The sequence below is a fragment of the Pleuronectes platessa genome, chromosome 15, assembly GCF_947347685.1.
Source record: "Pleuronectes platessa chromosome 15, fPlePla1.1, whole genome shotgun sequence".
Classification (NCBI taxonomy): domain Eukaryota; kingdom Metazoa; phylum Chordata; class Actinopteri; order Pleuronectiformes; family Pleuronectidae; genus Pleuronectes; species Pleuronectes platessa.
In genome coordinates, this window is record NC_070640.1 from 15,730,664 (window position 1) to 15,750,978 (window position 20,315).

Genomic DNA, 20,315 nt, shown 5'->3' on the forward strand with positions numbered 1-20,315 from the left:
AGGAAAGTTTCACATGCCTGTATGACGTTATGTAATACTTCCCTGTCAGTTGCAGCGTATGAGCACAGAGGGTGTGTTTCAGTATTTCAAATATTAGTCATTGTAATTGTTGGACCATCTATTACATAATCCAGGCCTCTTAGTATAGAGTGAGGTCATGCATTGTAGAAACCTCAATCTAATAATCTTTGATCTAGATGGGTCACCACGCCATGACAGCTCTGCATCTTTTGAGAAATCCCTCACTGGTATACAAGATATATAAATTAGAGCTTTTACTTTGCTATGAAACAAACAAAAGAAAGTCTTATTTTGAAGCTGGGGGATTCTTTAAAAGGGGAGATGAAGTATTGGGCACATATAGGAGCTGAGAGGGATTCACAACAGTTTACAGCGGCACAGGAGAGAGGAGCCAGTGGATGGAGTAAACTGACAATGACAAACAATCATGTTTTGGAAAAGATGCAGAATAAGTAAAAGAATGAATGTGATGCATTTCAGAAGCAGATAGACCGGATCCAGCTGCTATTCCTGTGGATTCCTACGCAGAGGTATTGGAGTAATAACTTTCATTATCTCACAACTTAGAAGAAGATAAACAACAAATAGACGAAGTAACAGATGGTCCCATGTTACAGCCATACTTAGCTCTCTGCACTGGCTCCCTGTCACTGACTGAATTCAGTTCAAAGTCCACATTCTAACATCAGCGCTAATTGAACTTTCCTCCAGGGAATCTCTCTGTAATGACGCACATGGATGAAGTACCGTTGACTGAGACTCATTCCCAACAACTGGAGGACGCACAAGAGACAGTGCTGGTATACAGTGCCTTGCATAAGTATTCACCCCCCTTGGACTTTTTCCCATTATGTACTGTTACTAACTGGAATTCAAATAGACTTAAATAAACTTTTTCCCGTTTGATCAACAAAACATGCATAGTACTTTGGAGGTGCAAAATAAATTTTATTGTGACACAAACAATAATGAGAACAAAAAAGTTGACATCTGTTGGGTGCATAAGTATTCACCCCCCTGTGTCAATACTTGGTAGAACCCCCTTTCGCTGCATTTACAGCTGCAAGTCTTTTGGGGTATGTCTCTACCAGCTTTGCACATCTAGAGATGGAAAGGTTTGTCCATTCTTCTTGGCAAAAAATATGAAGCTCATTCAGATTGGATGGAGACTGTGAACCGCAATCTTCAAGTCTTGCCATAGATTCTCTATTGGATTGAGGTCTGGGCTTTGACTGGGCCATTTTAAGACATTAACATTCTTTAATCCAAACCATTCCTTTGTAGCTCTGGCTGTATGTTTAGGGTCATTGTCCTGCTGGAAGATGAACCTCCACCCCAGTCTCAAGTCTTTTGCAGACTGCATCAGATTTTCTTCAAGGATTTCCCTGTATTTGGCTCCATCCATCTTTCCCTCCATTCTGACCAGTTTCCCTGTACCTGCTGAAGAGAAGCATCCCCACAGCATGATGCTACCACCACCATGTTTCACTGTTGGGATGGTGTGCTCAGGGTGATGGGCAGTGTTGGGTTTTCGCCACACATAGCGTTTTGCATTGAGGCCAAAAAGTTCAATTTTGGTCTCATCTGACCAGAGCACCTTCTTCCACTTGTTTGCTGTGTCTCCCACATGGCTTCTGGCAAACTCCAAACGGGATTTTTTATGGATCCCTTTCAACAATGGCTTTCTTCTTGCCACTCTTCCATAAAGGCCAGATTTGTGGAGTAGACGACTAATAGTTGTCCTGTGGACAGATTCTCCCACCTCAGCTGTGGATCTCTGCAACTCCTCCAGAGTAACCATGGGCCTCCTGGTTGCTTCTCTGATTCATTTTCTCCTTGTCCGACTCTTCAGTTTGGGTGGACGGCCTCCTCTTGGTAGGTTTGCGGTTGTGCCATATTCTTTCCATTTTCTTATGATGGATTTTATGGTGCTCAGAGAGATGTTCAAAGCTCTGGATATTTTTTTATAACCTAACCCTGCTTCATATTTCTCCACAACTTTATCCCTGACCTGTTTGGTGAGCTCCTTGGTCTTCATGATGCTGTTTGTTCAGTAATGATCTCCAACAAACTCTGAGTCCGTCACAGAACAGGTGTATTTATACTGAGATTAAATTGCAGACAGGTGGACCCTATTTACTAATTATGTGACTTGCAAATGTGACTTGTGAATGCAATTGGTCGCACCAGATCTTTGTTAGGGGTTTCACAGTAAAGGGGGTGAATACATATGCACTCAACACTTTTCAGATTTTTATTTGTAAATAATTGTGAAATCCATGTAATATTTCCCCCCACTTCCAAATGATGCATTATTTTGTGTTGGTCCATTACATAAACTCACGATGAAATAAATTTTAATCTGTAGTTATACCATGACAAAATGTAGAAAAGTCCAAAGGGGGTGAATACTTATGCAAGGCACTGTAGCTCTGATCAAATATTTGAATTTCAGTAGTTCATGAAGTTTGCTCTAATCAGTAGAGTAGATATCCACTGAGCTCAAACACGCTCCAGTCACACTCACCTGATGTAAAGAGGTACACAGCAATAGGCGGCAGCAACCACAGCGGTTTGTTTGAAGAAGAACAAGTCTATCTTGTCTGAGTGATAGTGAGCAGTCCATTCACCATATTAGTCTCATGAAAGGTGTTCTGTACATTGCTATGAAAATAGGGAACGATAGCTTTTCCGAATTCATCAGTTCAAGTTTGGATTGGTTGCCGCTGTCTGGAGCCTAAATCATCCTGATGATAGAGCTTCTCTTTTAGAAAGGCATTTTGATGGTGACGGGTCAAATATTCCTCACGCACATGCGAGCGCAGACTGAGCACACATACTGAACACAGATAAATGTCACAGACACACATTAGTCACCCGGGCCGTAGGTGGGGGGGCAGCGAGAGACCGCAACATGCACACAAAACAACACACGGCCCGTACCACGGTGAGCTCCGGCCGCAGGTTGATGGTGCGTAGCCAATCCCGTAAGCGTGGGTAGCTGTCCAGGGCCTCGGGCCTCTCCGTCTCCGGCACCTTCTGCTTGCACTGCAGCTGTTTACAGATGTATTTCATCAGCTTCACCTGCAGGGAGCAACAGAGAACACAGTGAGGAGGGGAGGGGCAGGTTAGAGTGGAGACTGGCAGCGTGCAGCGAAGGCCTTCAAGAGAGATGACAAATGATGCAGTATATATATTAATTGAGATTTTTTTTAAATAAATCTATGGCAAAGATTGCTTCAACAAAAGTGCCACACATTCAACCATTATCTGATTCAACACTAGCCTCATGGAAATGCTCCTGAACTCAGTAAACCTGCAGTAATGACTCCTGTGTTTGTTTAACCCTATTTCCCAGTGTCCCCTGTGCACCCGACTGTTAATTAGATATAAACAGCAATTATTGTGCAGAAGAAAAACGAGCTGGTCATCTAATGAGAGCCTCTGCGGTGCGAGGAACGAGGAGGCAGCTCAGTGACGTCAACAACGTCAAGAGAAGTGCAACTTTCCATTCCGGCGCATCACTATCACTCTATAGGGAAAGCATGATGCAGATTCAACCGCACTGGGTGGCATAAAACACGCTCCAGCATGAAACTGTGGACATGTGCCTGGACAAATCTTCCTCCTCCTCCTCCGGAGAGCATCCCCAGTGTCTTCACACTCTGGTGGTTCTGCTAATGAAGCAGGGGAGTGACCAGAGAGGAGAAGAGAGAAGAAGGACAACTAAAGCGTCGCTGGCCGAGTGTAGTGGCTTTCTGATGCCCTGCTGAGACCTTTTGCTGTAGTGTCACATGGCACGTGACATGCCATGTAACATATAGTATTTATTTATATATATACTATATATATATAAATATATATAAATAAATAAATAAATAAATAAAATACCTCAGGCCGTATTGGCCGCATTGGCCAATCAGCTTACTGCTCTCTCACTGCGAGGGCCACTTAGCCACTCAACAAAATCACAATTGCTCTCTTGGCTCCCCTTTGACTTCAGGACAAGGGTTAAAGGCAAATCTCACATCTAAGAAGACGATGGTCTAATGAAAAAAACTTAAAAAATAAACAGCAATAACTTACATGTAGCACTTTGTACTTTGGCTTTTCTTAAGCTAATGCACTTACATGATTCTTGCTGTTCTGGCATGAATGGAAGTGTGGGCATGTACACGTAACCAGAACAAGTATGGTCAACACTTTAGTCTCCACAAACAACTAGAGCCTGAACTATGTTGTTTGGCTGATAATACCAAATGATATGAGCCTGTCACATCACATGAACATGTTTGATAATATGCCACAATATGAAACCTTTATTTTTCCAAGACAAACAATGCAAAAAACATCCCTGTGTCTGCATGTGTTTTATCCGGATACGCCCGATCTTTCCCACATGCAAATTAGGTTTAGGCCGTAGGTGTATGTGTGGAGTGTGACTGGTTTGTCTCTGTGTGTCAGTGATACACCAGTTCCATGTCCAAGGTGTATCCCGCCTCTCACCCAACATCAGCTGGGATTGGCTCCAGCTCCCAGCAATATAGATAATTCATGGATAGATGGACAATGCGAAAAAGATTAAAAGCTTTAAATTAAAGCTCTATATATTTGGTTTGATTTACTTTAAATTTAAAGTTATCTATAAATAAGTTGTTTGCCATAAAATATCAAGCCTCAACTAGATTTCAAGGGTTTGATAACATCTTAGGAATATTAACCGTTTAAAAAAAATATATATGTATATATATATATATCTACTGATATATCGGTAATAGACATTTTTTAATCCCGGTTTTTGGTAAAAAATGCCAGAAGGTGTGAGACAACTCAGAGTCTTTCTTAACCAATGACAAGCGCAGTGGTCTTGTGAGTAAGTATTACATTGAACACCGTGGTGTTGGTTTGCACGGGCTCACCTTGTGCAGCTCAGCGCAGCCCTATAGTGTGTCTCCTTATCTCACAGCCTATCTGAGAGAGTCCATTACAGCAGGCAGCACCTTCAGATGAGCCGTGCGACACCAGCTATGGCTGTTGACCCACCGTGCACCTCTCGAGTGCCTGCGCGACAATGAGGAGGCGCGCGCTTCTATCTCTGCTCTTTCAGCTTTCTCTGTGACACGTCGGCTCTCCAAATGGCGAATAGAGAGTCATGGAGCCGTGCTCGTCTCTGAAAGCGTGGCCTTGGGGATGTAAGAGAGAAAAAGGCTGATTCGGGCAGCTGTAACAGAAGCATCTCCACTGAGCGCAGGAAGAGAGAGAGAGGATTGAAAGGAGGTGAAGGCTCTCTAGGTCTATTGACGGCTGCTGCTCTCCTCTGCAGTTACTCATCAATTATCAGCTGCATTCTCCAATAATAAAACATTCCATTTCTGAATGTAAAATGTAAAAACTTACAGGCAAGAACTGTATGTGGTTATATGTGCACAGTTGTCTGGGACAGATACCTAACGCAGCAAAAAGCAAATACTGAATTTGAAAAGTTGGTATTTTTCTCATCACAGCAGAAAAAAAATTCACGTCAATGACGGTTAGCTACTGTGTAAATGATCTATACAGTATTTGCTATGAGGTATGCTGTGCCATTTTGTTCTGTAAATATGAAAGATTGTTATGTTTGGTCCAGGAGATAACAATAAATGCAAAAGAAAAAAATACATTCGCATATATTGTGCATAAATGTTCACTTTCTGACCTTGCACATTAATGCCTCTTCAACCAAAACATTTGGTTTTTAAAAACAGTGGTCTGTTTATCTGGTGTGGTGGTATCTGTAGAGTTTGAACCTCTGTTGAGCTGCACGCATTTGACCTTTGAGGCAGGCCTGTGAGAGCAGCTCCTTCTATGGCTGGAAGGGAGGGACAGGCAGACCCCTCCCCCTCTGACACTCATTTCTAAACAAGTGGGCTGGAAACACATGCGTCCAAATACACGGGAAATTTTCATTTACATGTACACTTCAAAATTCAGCTCCACAGCTTCAGCACGCTCCCATCACCTGTGTGAAAATGCCCCATTAGAAACCCTGCTCCCAGTGCGTCTGAGTGGGCCTCCTGCTTTTCCTCCCCGTACACCAGTGCAGTGCTGTGACGTCAGGTCACCTAGCAACCCCTCTTCTGAGTCGTCAGCAACATTTCACTGGGATTTTCCCAACATGTGAAGCACGGCGCTCAGACACAATACATCTCCACACTCTAATGTCAGTGTGCATCTCTCTGCAGGACAATGGCTGTGGTGGCTTCAGACACAGGACTGACACTTTTACTTCCACACACACAAACACATTCTCTTTCACCTATCATCATCCTGAATAAAAGTGAGGTGGACAGGATTACACAAGCGCACATGTCCCCAAATCCCTCGGTGACATTGGTAATGTGTGTATTTGTGCTGGGAGCAAATTGAGAGATAACAACAGGCCCAGCCCCCTTCTTGCATCTTTTGCTGCAGAGTGGAGAAGGCAGCATTTGACGTGTGGCCTGGGGGTGGGAGCAGGAGGAGGAAGGGGAGGGGGGGGGAGGATGGCGTCTGAGACCACCTGTCGACAGAGCTAAACAACGCCATGGCAACGGCCTAATGCCGCGAGGGGATGAGTGACAGCCGGTGTGTCGGCTAGCAGGGAGAGCGAGAGAGGGGGAGAGGGGGAGAGGGGGAGAGGGGTCCCAGCAGCGGCCTGCCGACCTGACACAGCAGAGTCGGGGAGCAGATCCCACTGCTCCAATTGTTTCCTCAAGGCTCTTGCTGACACAGCCACTTTGGTGCACCTGCCATATCTGAGCAGAACTGAGCAGCGACGCTCCGTCCCTGAAAACGATATTTGTTCAGGAAGGTCAGCTCGTTTTTCTTGCAACTAAAAATGCACGTTGTTTCTTGTTTCATCAGAGCAGACTCCCTGAATAAGAACGCAGCTGAATCACTCAAGTTAAATTCAACATTAAACATCAAAAGGTGAAGCCCATATTCCCAAATCTCAATTTTCCTCATAGGGCTTAACAGCGTGCAACATCGTCTGCCCCTAGCCTTCGACACGAGTGAGGGAAAAACTACCAAAAAAACTCTTAACAGGACAGACAGAGGTGCAGTAGCTGTCACGTGTCACAGAACACATCAATAAAATAACACTATTTACAATATTCATGAGAAAGAAAATGTCTGACTTAAATGGGGAGGTGAAAAAATGTATTTATGTAAAAAGCAAATGTCTGACAGAGATGAGGGAGGCCATCTCTTGCCGTGATGATGAGTGTAATGACAGATCTATCCTCATCCCTGGTGACACAGAAGATGTTATGTTCAAGTTGTCGTCTGCAGGATCCTCTGACTGAACATGTGTCCTCTACAGTCAGAGTTACTCACACTGGAGTGTGACAGGAGCAACTGCAGCACTGGAGCTGAGGCCTGATGCAAATCGCATACAAATGTTATCCCTTTCAATGGCACATTTTATAAAAAGGATCGTGCAATTAAACTGTGCGAGTCCACCTGATGGTTTATGGCTGATGCTCGATTTCATCTGCATATAAAAAATTACAACAAAAAAGAAAAACACAATGGAACCAGGCGGTCCTGGTTATGCAGGGGTCGGGTCATGTGGATTTTTTTGGGGGGGGATGGATATACATTGTTGACGGTCCCAGACAATGGCCTGCTGCTCCTCCTCCATCATTGTTATCACCAGTGTGAGTTGACCCCTACACTGGGCTGGGTGCAGTGGTGGGAGGCGAGGAGCCGATTGAGCGGCTTTCAACGCTCTGTGTCAGGGTTGAGCAAGGTTAGATCCTGGACGACACACACACACACACACATACACACACACACACACATACACACACGCACACAAATGCACGCACACACACACCCTTGTTTAAGCTCCACTTTTCTAACAGAACACAGTGGTCAATGTGGCCATTTCTAATACCTCAAAACTGATTTTTAAGTGTCATTTTAAGGTGACTGCAATAAACAGGTTTAGAATGGGAATTTAGGAATAGAAGTAATTTACGCCATGCTAACTTCCTCTAACGAAGCACAGCGGACCTCAACATTGCAGGATGTAATGCAACATGCCCGTTTAAGAATAGATCAAGGCCGGCCTACAACCATCCTGATTTCCACATCATGCAGTCCCTTCTTACTGACTACACCACCGGCACTGTAAGAAGGAAAAGCGAAAAAAGGAAACACAGGGTCAGCATTGCTACAGTCACTAGAGCAGAGCTTCCTTTTATACCCTCATGTGAGCGACAGTCTCCATTGTCTTCTCCTAGGACCCCAACACACACACGCACACAGACACACACAGAGCAGAGCGGTTGTCATGTCATGAGCAGCGGCCCGGCGGATTGGCCAGAGATTCTCCCCTCCCCTTTCCTCCCTGCTCTCCCCTCTTGCACAGGCTCCTTGCGCGTCATTTGATTTTCTTATTTAACAACCAACCCTGAAAACGCGTAGGAAGAAAGATGTCTAAATATAGCCACAGCCACAACAGCTCGCACCACGAGCGCACACAGCAAACTCTCCCGCAGCACCGTGAGGAGACAAAACAAGAGTGATGCTTTGCTGTTCGCTGATCAGCACAGAGGGCAATGCTTCAGAAAGAGGAGAGGCTTTCACGTGAATACACTTAACAGCCCTGGCTTTTTGAAGGATGTGTAAAGCACGGCGCTCGAGATCTACTGTTTACTGGGCAGGAAGTGTCTGGATCACGTAAACCTGATTTGTATCTGCTTGTAAAATACTGTAGACAAGCTGCTGTGGCACTGGCCCCTATAGCGAAAGTCAGGAAAACACAAAGAGCTACAGTACAAAACTTACACGGAGGCAGTGAGAGAGGCTGCAGAGACCAGGCTGAGTGGGATTAACATGTGAAAAGTGAAGTACCAGTTAGCACTCCATTGGAGAGGCCAGTATCATTATCCTCTCACTGGCGAGGCTGAAAAAACACACAGTTCAAGTGGAATAATAAAGCTCTCTCGATGGAAGTAGAAAGTGAGTTCAAGCCCCTCTTCAGTGCCCTCCACTGCAATACGGGAGCGATACCTGTTTGCACTGCGAGTGTGACGGCTGCTCTCGCCTCAGACAGCTCGCTCCAATTTGCCAGATGAATTTAAGAGGCCAGAGCTACACCCAAACTACTACATCAATATCTCTGCTACGGATTGGCCTGACATCCACGCTCCTTCAGAGTTGTAAAGTCGCTAAAACAGAGACATTGGAAAAGCTGCTGACCCTGTTTTAGTTTGAAAACTCTGAGACTTTGTTTTAGTCATGTGGACAGAGATCGTTTTAGTTTGAAAAGGCTGTAATAAGATTATGATTATGATAATATCAATAACAACTTTATTTGTATAGGAATTATCTAAGCAAGGTTACAAAGTGCTTCACAAAATACATGGCATTAAAAAAAAATGAATAAAATAAAAGGTTAGCAGATATTAGTGACATAATAAATTAAATTGCAAGTACCAAATAATAACATATTATGGTAAAGACCTTAAGAATTATATAGAAACCCAACAATTCCCACAATGAGAAAATAAGTTGGATTTATGTTATGTTTAATATGTTATAATTTCATATCATTATAGTAGTTTCATGGATGTAGCCTCAGAGTGATAACGGTAATGACGCCTACCTCAGGTGAGAATGACCTTAGTGGGATCACATGGAAAATGATACAGGGGTTTCACAGCTCTCACTTCAGCGCTCTGGGTTTCAGACAAAAACACAGATAGGTTTATGTGATGTCTCGTGCACGTCTGAAATGAAACATCTGACATATTTGGCTGAACTTTGGAATCATAACGGAGCCTAGATCTACAAAGCCAGACGAAATCTCTGATCAACGCCCCCGTCACGCCGACTTAAAACACAAGAGACGTGTGAAATCTGCCGGAGGAGTAGAGCGAGAAGTGAAAGTGCACGCTTATGGCGAGATGTGGTGTCAAGACAGAGTGCCAGTAAAGACACAGGAAGTAAGACGGCTGATGGGGACAGCACCCCGTGCCTTGGCCTGCTCCGCTCGAAAGACATCCTACGCTGATGGATCTGGGGACAAACCTGATCAGTAACCTTTGGTTCAGACTCATTGGTGCTGATTTAATGAATGGAAACTGGAAAAGTTGCACAAAGTATATTTTTTCTTGTCTGCTCACAGGGCGCTCAAAGTTCAAGGAGCTAAATAGCTACAGACTTGACAATGTTTCTAAACCTTCAGTTTAAATGGGTTTCAAATATATATGTCCATAAACAGCAACTGTATTGTCACTTACACTGTATTTTATATTAGTTGTAACTGTCTCAATGGCTGGAAATTATTTCCAAAGCAAGAACTGATCAGTATTTCCCAATGAATAAAAAAAAAGCAAGAGGACGTGCTCATATAAATCTGCACTTACCTTGTACATAAATGGAAACATTTGAATAATAGTATACATAACATGTCATAGTAATATGTCAGGAATCAAAATTAATAAAACAAATTAAAGTAGATACCTGCAGCTAAAATAAAAGTATGGATGCCGAGCAGCTGGATCTATTTACACTCGCTTCCGCTGAGCGGAGACGCCACAAGAATAATGTTATCATCATATCACAAGAAAAAAACGGAAGAAACTGACACAGATAAAGGCCTGAAGAGCCCCAATAAAGAGTGAAGGTTCTGCAAAGGCTGGCGTGAAAACATCAGTTCAAGGTGAAGATGTGTTACAAGGAACAGTTTGAACATTGAGGCAAAAGGGAAGCTATAATCAGTTAAAATAAGATTAAATAAAATAACTAAAATGGCACTTAGTGGAGTGCAGACCTCCACCAAGGACACAACAGTCCTTGTGTGAAACCACATTTAAAATCACTAGAGATGCAGCCATAGCAAATTGCACACACAGATATCACAGATGTCCCTTAAACAGGTCCGATTTTTTTCATCAAGATCCACAAATCACTGTGAGAAATCCATGAAAATGTTGGAAACAGGAAGTGAAAAGAGCTTGATGGATGCTCACCATAATGTAATGGGTTCTTCCCTGACCAAAACCACATCATTCCACCAAGTTTTGTTCTAATCAACTTGGTAGTGTTTGCTTAATCTTGCACAGATAACACCAAAGCTCATATTCAGCTGTACCTAAAACGACAGTATCTGCTGTACCCGTTTCCACTGCAGCAACTAAAAGCCAGAAAGCAGTGAGAGAGGTTGTCATCTCTTTGTAAATGGGGTCTCCACGATAGAAGCTGGAGGATCAGAACAACAGTTAAGTCTTGTAACCACAGGAAAGAGACCTCAAGAAACACGTGTGACCAGTGAGGTCTGTCCATTGTCACGTAGAAACAATGCTGGTACAAAAAGGCATCTACGAGACAGCACACCTCAGGAAGTACTCTGCCAGATCGCATCCTGTTCAAAGCAGTGACGAAGGCATGCATGACGACAAATAAAAAAAAAGAAGAGTTAGAGCATGTGGAGGAGAGCACGTCGGGTGCTTCACTTTGCATTTATTTGCACAAACTATTCAAGCACACCAGACGTGCTTTAACCCGTTAGGGCCGCCCTTGGACGAGCTGTAGTTCTGCCCTGCTTGAGAAACCCAAGATGTGCTCCGTTCAGCTACATGGTCACTCATGGTAGAAAGGCAGTGGGGTTTTGGGGACGACTGCAAACATGCATCTGATCTGCTTTCTATTTAAGTAAATACTCTAGAAAATGTTTCATATAATACCAGGCTTCTTTACTTGAGCCTGTGAAAACTGTGTTCCCACACAGAAGCTTGCCAACTTGCACCCGTTTGCCTGCCAGGCAGCGAGGGAGCTATACCAACTTATTTTGTTATCCGACTGGATAAAAGAGCTGCGCATAAAAAGCACCTCACTGTCTTGTCATGTCTGTCTCTTTCTGCAGACTCTGATCCGACCATCACAAATACAGGTGCATGATTGGACATATTGTCTTGCAACATGGTCTGCTAAGGCAAAGACTACACATACAGCGAAGGGGTTGCTTTACGTGGCTATTTTCTTGACGAGTCATGATTCTTGTCCGTTTTAAAGGTTCTCTCAAAAACCACAGTTCAGCAAAGTCGCCGCGTGGCCGAGCGTCTGAAACTAAATGCTCGGAGCTTTCTGGAACATTAGTTTTTAGGGGCGACGGCACGATTGTTCCTGGGGTGTTCGGTTATACAGAAATAAAACAGACATGGATAATTGATAGCCTCGAGCCAATCAGGAGTGAATATTCCTTTTATCCAAGGTATAACGCTTAAATAAACCATGAGCCAGAAAACCCATTTACCATTGTCTCCACAGTGTCGGTGTCTCTGCAGCCTTTTGCAAAGATGCAATCATCTGACTGCTACCAGCTCACATCTGTAGGCTTTCCACAACTCCATATCTCACCAAAATCTACTGCATCAACACACACGCACGAACACACACACACACACACGCACGAACACGCACACGCAAACACCCCTTGTGTCATCTCACAGTGTGCAACTACGCATTAATCCCATGCAGGTCTGAGCTCAACTGACCCTAATGCAAAAGGATCATATCAGCAGGGGTGCAGCTAGGATTTTTCTAAATCAGGGGCCATAAAGGGGCCACAATTTACAAAGGGGGGCCAATAATGTGTCCGTCCATGCACAATTCCTGATCTGGTTAGGTGCACATTGAAGTCGTTCCTTGTTTACTGTCAGAGCCACACATCATTGAATATATTTCGCAAACTGAAAGCACATTGTGTACTTAACAAATTGTCATATACATTTTTGGTATTGTTAGTAAAGCTCCTGTTCCACTAAACAACAAAACCCACTTACAACTGGCTGCAATGGGAATGAATACAATCGGCATCGAATGACTCGACGGCAGACACAGGTTTCAATCGCGCTGAATTGGCAGACAGCGAGGTGAGAGGGCGCCTCGGCTGTAGCTGCGTTTGTGACCTCGAACATGACAGGGAAAAGATTCCAGAGGCAATCTCCTCAACTGGAATTAGGGAAGCATGTTCACCCGTGTTTAAAAACCCTGCATATCCCTTGATGTGTAAAACGTATATGTGACAAGATTATGTAGGGGGAAAAAATATGACTGGCAGGACCCAGGGACTTCCGTGGCCAATCAGATTTCAGGTTGAGCCGGTGCCCCCCTGGCCCCACCCCTGGTTTCACCCCTGATAAAAATAGGAATCACATAGTAGGAATAATGAGGATTATGATACCACCAAATTCACGAATAGGTCAATTTCAAATAAAAGGCAGCGTTTCTCATCTTCATCTGAATGTTATAGGACCATTTCTAAATGGCAGGGGGGGGGAAGGGTGAGGGGATGGGAGCAGAACACACTGTGTGCATCCTTCGCTGAACCCAGCACGTTAACCATGGCATGACTCCTCCATTGTACCGCCCGGGAGGCTGGGGCGCGATGTGCCGAGGCCCAGCAGAGCGACGTGCGGCTCTTATTGCGCAAAAGGCAATGTCAAGTCATCCCATCACGACCGAGCGGAATCTGCATCCAAGATCCGGATGCGGGGAGGAGAGCCGCGCGCACACACGGAGCCGGACAGAACACATGGAACACGTCGTGCATTTGGCTTTGTGTTGTGTTTGCGTCGAGGGGGGTGGGGGGGCTGTAGTTGGGGGGTTCACATGAACGACAGCAGTGTGGGATTATTGAACGTGTGCCATCAGGGCCAGGGCTGGACTCGGCCATACCCTACCCGGACAAATGTGTGCACCTCCAGGGGAAGGAGGTCACGCAGAGATCCTAAGTGGATCACTAATATCTGTGGGGATTATCGTGGAGAAATAAAGAAGCAGCAGTGTAGCTCCATAGACCCCCCCCCCCCCCCCCCCAACCAGCAGCTAGAAAACACGCTCCGCCGCTATTCAGCCTGTGATCCGGGCGCTCATGACTCCGCAGTTTGACTCGACCGCGGACGCATCTGTGTGACATGTCTGCAAGGAAGACAAATAAAAAGCCCATTACCTCCAAAGTGCGTATCTCCTGCTGCGTGAGGTCGTTGGACGCGGCGCACTTGGTGCGCAGCCCCTGTAAACTGGAGATGGAGATATCAATCATGTTCTGGATGAGTTCGCATTGGTGAAGCGCGGCCATCGCTGCGCCACCGCCGCCAACACCACCACCACCACCGTCCCTCTCCGGCTGAGGGTGGTCGTCGCTCCGGACCATCCTCCCACCTTTCACAGACACGCTATCCATTCCTCAGCATCGGGGCCGCGGCTGGAAGGGGCTGGAGTCAGACCGCGGGGCTCCGGTGCAACATATGCAGCCGTCAGAGCGACGCGGCGGCGGCGACCTATTGTGGAAGTTCGCTGACACCAACCGTCCCCCAGCGCCCGATCTGTGGCAGAGGATGGAAGCCCGACGTGTGAGGGTAGAAACGTGTCTTTGCTTTCTGCTTCTCTCGTGAATACCAGAAGCAGATGCTCGGCGGCGGGCCCCGGGCTGAGAGGCGGTCCAGTCCGGTGACGCTGGGTTTGGGTTTCCAGTGCGTTCAGGCCACCGACGAGCGGAGAGTCCACCGACGGCTCAGGCAGAGGCTTCACCGTCTGTCAGCTGTTGAGAACATCATGCGCCGCGCTGCACTCTGGGAAATGGAGTCAGCCACACTCATGCGCGTGCTCAGTACACACATGCACATGAAACCTTCAGTACTCTGCTTTGTGCAGTGAATATACTAGGTTACTACTACTACCACTACTACGACTAATAATACTACTACTACTGCAAATAATAATTACAATAATAATAATCAATCCCAGCCCTGCCCTGCCCCCCAAAGGATGGATGGATACTACTACCAATACTAATATTAATTCTCATTAATAGGCCTTCTACTACTATTACTACAACAAAAAGTACTACTACTACTTCTACTAATAATAACAATAATAATTGCCCGCCCCAAATAATGAATCAAAAGGATAAGCGGTATAGATATAGGTTGGATGGATATACTACTACATCTACAACTAAAACTAATACTCATACGACTACAAGTAGGCCTACTGCTACTATTAGTAAATCAATAAATAATTATACACTATCTATAAAGCCATAAGTCAACAATAGCATAGGTGTCAGAAATCCATTAATAATGGCTGCATTCTCTTCAGATGTTCCAGTTTTGGTCACACTTTTTCATGATACAGTTTGACATGCAGTACATGGAAGAGCATAATTATATCCACATCTAATGATTTAGGAATATTATCATACAAATCCATAATTTATCATTTAATTCAGTTGAGCTGCCTTGCCTCTTGTCGTTTATTAGCGTTTTCTGATGTGACCAGTTTGAGTAATTTGGGGCCACAAGAATCCTCACCACCTCTGATAGTGGAACACCATTGTGTTACCCTGTAGTCTGTGTAGAGCACCATAAGGCCCATAGGGATTATATACATATCTCATTTATATTATAGGTCAATAGTGAGCTACATAACAATTTGGACTGTGATATTTGTTATGTGGTACAGTGCAATATTTATAGATTATTCTCTTTCCTCTGTGTTTTATCAAAGGCTCAGTCTGTAAGTGCACAGCCCTGCTCCCATCCCACCACTCAAAGTCCAGCTTCACTTTAGTTATTACAAATACTGAAAAGTAATGACTACTAAAAAATCATTAATTCATCTTTGCATTCTCTGAATAATAGAGCACACCAAAAATAAAGAAATAACTGTTTGTCCCTGCAACATCCAGACTGAAGTGGACGGTGTGTCCTCTAATCAGGAGAGCGCATGTGTTATGGATGAGGGGGGGAGGAGTGTGCAGGTTCCCACAAATATTAAGCAACAGTACACACATGGCTCATTGCTGCAATGAGGGTGTGATGTTCCTTCCTTTAATGTACCCTGATTATACAATGCTATGTGAGTCACTTTTCATGGAGCCTTGTGTTCTTCACCATCCATCTGTCCGTCTGTCTCCTCTCTGCTGATTGCAGGGGGAACTGTGTCTCGCCCTGTGATAGACGTCCTACTGTCCAAATTGAAGCCCTGCATGGCCGCACGTATGAATCAGACATTGCAGAAGTGAAAAACCAGACCAAGCAGTTGGGAACCTCACTGGGAGTGTGTCGGCGTACCACAGAGTCCACCTCCACTCTGCTGAAACTAGCAATATGACTTCCTCTTACTATACGATGCAGTTTCACATAGTATTTTAAGTCCGTCTACTGCGACAATAGGAATGAAACAAAAGCGAAGCCAATTTTCGATCCTTCACTCTCTGCTGTGGTCCCAGAAACTGCAAATTCGGTCCTTGTGTGTTAACAGCACAGATTTGATGGTGACATGCCAGATGGACGCTGTGCCAGCCTCAGCTCTTCTTTTCAAATTCAAGTGAAGGAGGAGATATTTAATACTGGTTGTGTATGCTTTAGAGAGAATGGCACACAGGGGGACAGTATGACGATAAGTGAAGTATACGTTGTAGAAACACAGAGACATTGAGGTAGATCCGTGTTGTGACTTTTTGTTCAGGCAGCACTACACACAAGCACTACCTGGTAAAACTAGTAATACTACATATAGAATAACACATAAGGTCATAGAGATTTGTCTGTTAATAGTCTGGAACTACTTGAAAACTGTGTCCAACTGACTATTTTAAAGTGAAATACTGTTTTACCCCTATTACTGTGCAATATTTTATCAACATGCACTATTTAAACAGCTTTACTCTGTATAAAAATGGTTTAACATGCCTTTTCTTGCATATTAATTATGCTTTTACTTATCTGTTAAATACATTAATAATTTTATTATTGGTCTTTTATTTTTATATATATTATAACATATTGGAGATGCACAGCAAAGTTAGTTACACAATGTACACGGTAGTAGCATTCCATTATTCTGTTCTGTTATGAGTGAAACATATAGTAGCCTTATTTAACGTCAGGCATGAACTTAAATTTGATTGATATATTTTTTATATTGTCATGCATTGTGTGCCCAGCCTGAAACTTGGGAAAAAAAATAAAATAGAAGAAACCAGAAACTAGAGTTGTAGCATCAACAATAAAAAATAATATAAAGAAATAAAACATTTTTATGTTTTTCCAAGATTTAGCTGCAAAGGTCGCCAACTTGCTGTCAATCAAACAACCGTTCTGTTCTGTCATGGCCAGTGTCCAGAAGATTCCTGGACATTTCCTGTACTATAGATATTCTCAACTCCAATGAAGGCAGTAAAGTAGCAAATGTGACTCAATCTCAGCCACTCTTAATTCACACAACTTGTGAATTTTGATTTTGATTTCAAATGGACTAACCTCTCAGGCCAGAGGAAGGGTTCCTGTTCTCAGCTGTACAATTCAACTCCTCTGACTCCCCTATAGGTTGCCTGTATCCTAAGATTCTGTGCCATAAGTGGGCCTTATTTGAAAGTCTGTTTTTAATTTCGGTTTAAGACATGACATCTTTTAATGTTTTTTCATCAAATGTAACTTTCTTCTAATTGTGTTCAAGCTGCATGTGAAATTACTTCTGCACATAGACTGTCATTTAGCTTCCTCAAACTAGCTTGAGGATCTGTAAACTATGGAGAAGGTAAATTTATTTTGTCATCTCTCTACTCTATTTTATAAAATGCACCATATCAACTATTGCAGTGTGATTATATGTGTGACAACTATTCTTTAAAAGGGTGGGATACGAGCACAGCAGACCGTGCAACCATCTGTGAGAATCAAACATACACACTTCAGTGTCTGAACATTTGTTTCTCCTCCTCTCTGCATTCACCCCTTCTGCTGCAGCTCCCTTCATGAGTTTATCAACCTGATGCTTGAGTACCAACTGGATCCTTTGAGAGTCGGAGCCTTTCCTTAGAGCCTGACTCTGGAGTGAGTGCACCACTCTGATGATAGCAGACTCAGGTTATTGCACTCTTTGGATGCAGCTTTTTATGGTGCAGGTCAAGTCATAGCAGAATACACGTCAATAAAACATTTGGAAAAATGTGTAGCTCAGTCTGTGAATGAGATGGGCCATACCCAGAGTGCACTTTGGTTTCTGCAATGTGCAAATCTATACATGTTGACTTTCAAATATAATGCAGAAATAACACTCAGCTGATTCAGCAGAATTACATAAGTAAACAGGAACGATGGATTCAAATTATTTGGACCGAAATCATTCAATATTTTCTATCCAAGTTACATTTTATAGGACCCCTGCAGATCAACTACTATATAGCGTATCATTTTAAACTAAAACCAAACTGTGAATGAAAAAGATTCCACGTTTTCATCAGGAGAAGGTGATCACGATCATGACAGTCTGATGTTATGATGCAGCACTGACTTCTCACCTCCCGGAGTTTCTATATTGGCGGATTTAGAGCTTGAAGAAGGAAAATACTTTTTACCAGGATTCGTTTCAATTTTTTGACCATTGACCATTCTTCAAGACATTTATAAATTTCACAGATATATGTCCTGCTGGCAAATTTTCTCCACACCCACAGACGACAGTGTGGGCAGTAGGAAATTAAGTGTCAATATATTCCCAGTTCCCACGTACCATAAGGACAGAAAATAGGTCCCACTTCATTACATCATGTCACGCAGCCACTGATACAGACATTTGTCTATGCACCACTCAAACCTGTTCCTCAATTCTTGCATGTTGTGCTAATGACAAAGTTGCAGATGTGTAGAACACGTAAGATGTGACAGATTCGATCAGGGGGCGAAATTAAGATTCAAATGTCAAGTGGTGTTTTGGTGCTTTGGAATTTGTTGTTTTTGAGTCATACATCAGCCGTCTGTGCAGTTGAAATGGTCAATATTTGTTCATCGGGTTAATATTCAGTTCACAGTTTCTATAAATGAATCCACTGCCCCCCGGGTCTCTTCAGTGCTACGTGAACATGTACAGACACCCACTGAGTCAAAGTTTTTTCTAAAGATTTGTCATTGAAAGCTCTGCACCTGTTATTTTGAAAGATCTTTAAATCAGAGTGAGGTCTGTTGCCTGTTTGATATCAAGACAATTAATATGAAAACAGGAAGTCTGAGAGAGCAGGCCGCCTGTAAACTCCAACTGAACTCTCAACCACACAGAGCAGCCAAGTTTTTTTTTCTTTTTCAAGTACAGGGCAGTCTTCCAACCTTTATTATATTAACTGAACACATACAGCTGGACAACAGGGAGGAAGACAGAGGAGAGGGAGCTGCGGCTCTGAACTTGAGACCACATATACATATATTTTAGCGGGAAGAACAATGTAGACATTGCTGAAGATTTTCAAGTAAATCCTATGTTAGGAAAGCCAGTACCTTTAGGAGGATATAACAAAAAGTAGAATTTAACATAAGAGCACTGAAATATTATCCAGGCAGGATAAGGTGCAAACTTTGCCTGATTTCATGTGATGGTGTCTTCTTATTGCTATTATTTATTATTTATCTTTGTAAATGCATTTTTGCAATTACCCCTGAGTCTTTCAAAGGACTTTGTAAACCCTGTTTCTTAAGGTACATTATAAACATAGTTCTTGAAGTTTCTGTTGGAATTTGCTGACACTGAGGACCAGTGGGAACAGGGAAATATGCACAAACACTGCCACCTGCTGGACAACTCTGTGGTGCAAAAACAGACAAAGGCAGGTCTTTTCACCGGAAGCTTTTCGATAACTTGATCTGAACTGGAAACAGAGAAAATCACATATCATTAAAACAAAAGTACAATATTCTCAAGGAATTGAAGTACTTCAACATAAAATAAAGACTTTTAGTTATCATCTATATCCAGCATAATATTGTCCATTTTGGGAACACCTGCTCCAGCCATGCTTTCCTGCCGGGCTGCAACTCAGTGAATTTGCAGGCGGTAGTTTGACAGCACAGTGGTCACAATTCATGATCTCTGTGACTCCAAATGTACTACGTTTGTTTGTGCCAGATGTTGAGGGCCCACCATGTCTGATCCAAACGGGTGCAGCTTGTTCAGATGAAGAACAGTTGGATTAACAGTCAGAGGCTGAAAACAAATTGTCAGTGGGTGAGATCACAGAAGACTGAGAGAACTTATTCCAGGGAGCAACCAGCGTGAGAGCAACAGCTGCTGGCATTTGAATGTGTGGCCTCTGACGGCATTAAGTTTATAGGCCTGTATGAGTATTAGAAGATACTTGTATGAGCGCACTGTGTCTATTCTACTTTAAATCATCTCTTTATCTTTAAGAACTGAACTGCCTTTCTAAATGTAGTTAAATGATAAACAATCACTTGTCTAATGATTCTCTGGTTACCTACTATATT

The 20,315-nt window shown here is 43.4% G+C and overlaps 1 protein-coding gene across 1 annotated transcript in view; it reads right to left on the bottom strand.

The window, feature by feature from the left end:
- The window catches only part of ksr1a (kinase suppressor of ras 1a), a 31,079-nt gene extending 16,501 nt beyond the window's left edge, over positions 1-14,578 (bottom strand). Inside the window, exons 1-2 of the mRNA XM_053440767.1 lie at positions 14,006-14,578; positions 2,965-3,105 (exon numbers count right to left, since the gene is read on the bottom strand). Coding sequence (XP_053296742.1) covers positions 2,965-3,105; positions 14,006-14,239 — 375 coding nt within the window. The 5' untranslated portion in view covers positions 14,240-14,578. The remainder of the gene's footprint in view (positions 1-2,964; positions 3,106-14,005) is intronic.
- Between the last annotated feature and the right edge of the window lie 5,737 nt (positions 14,579-20,315).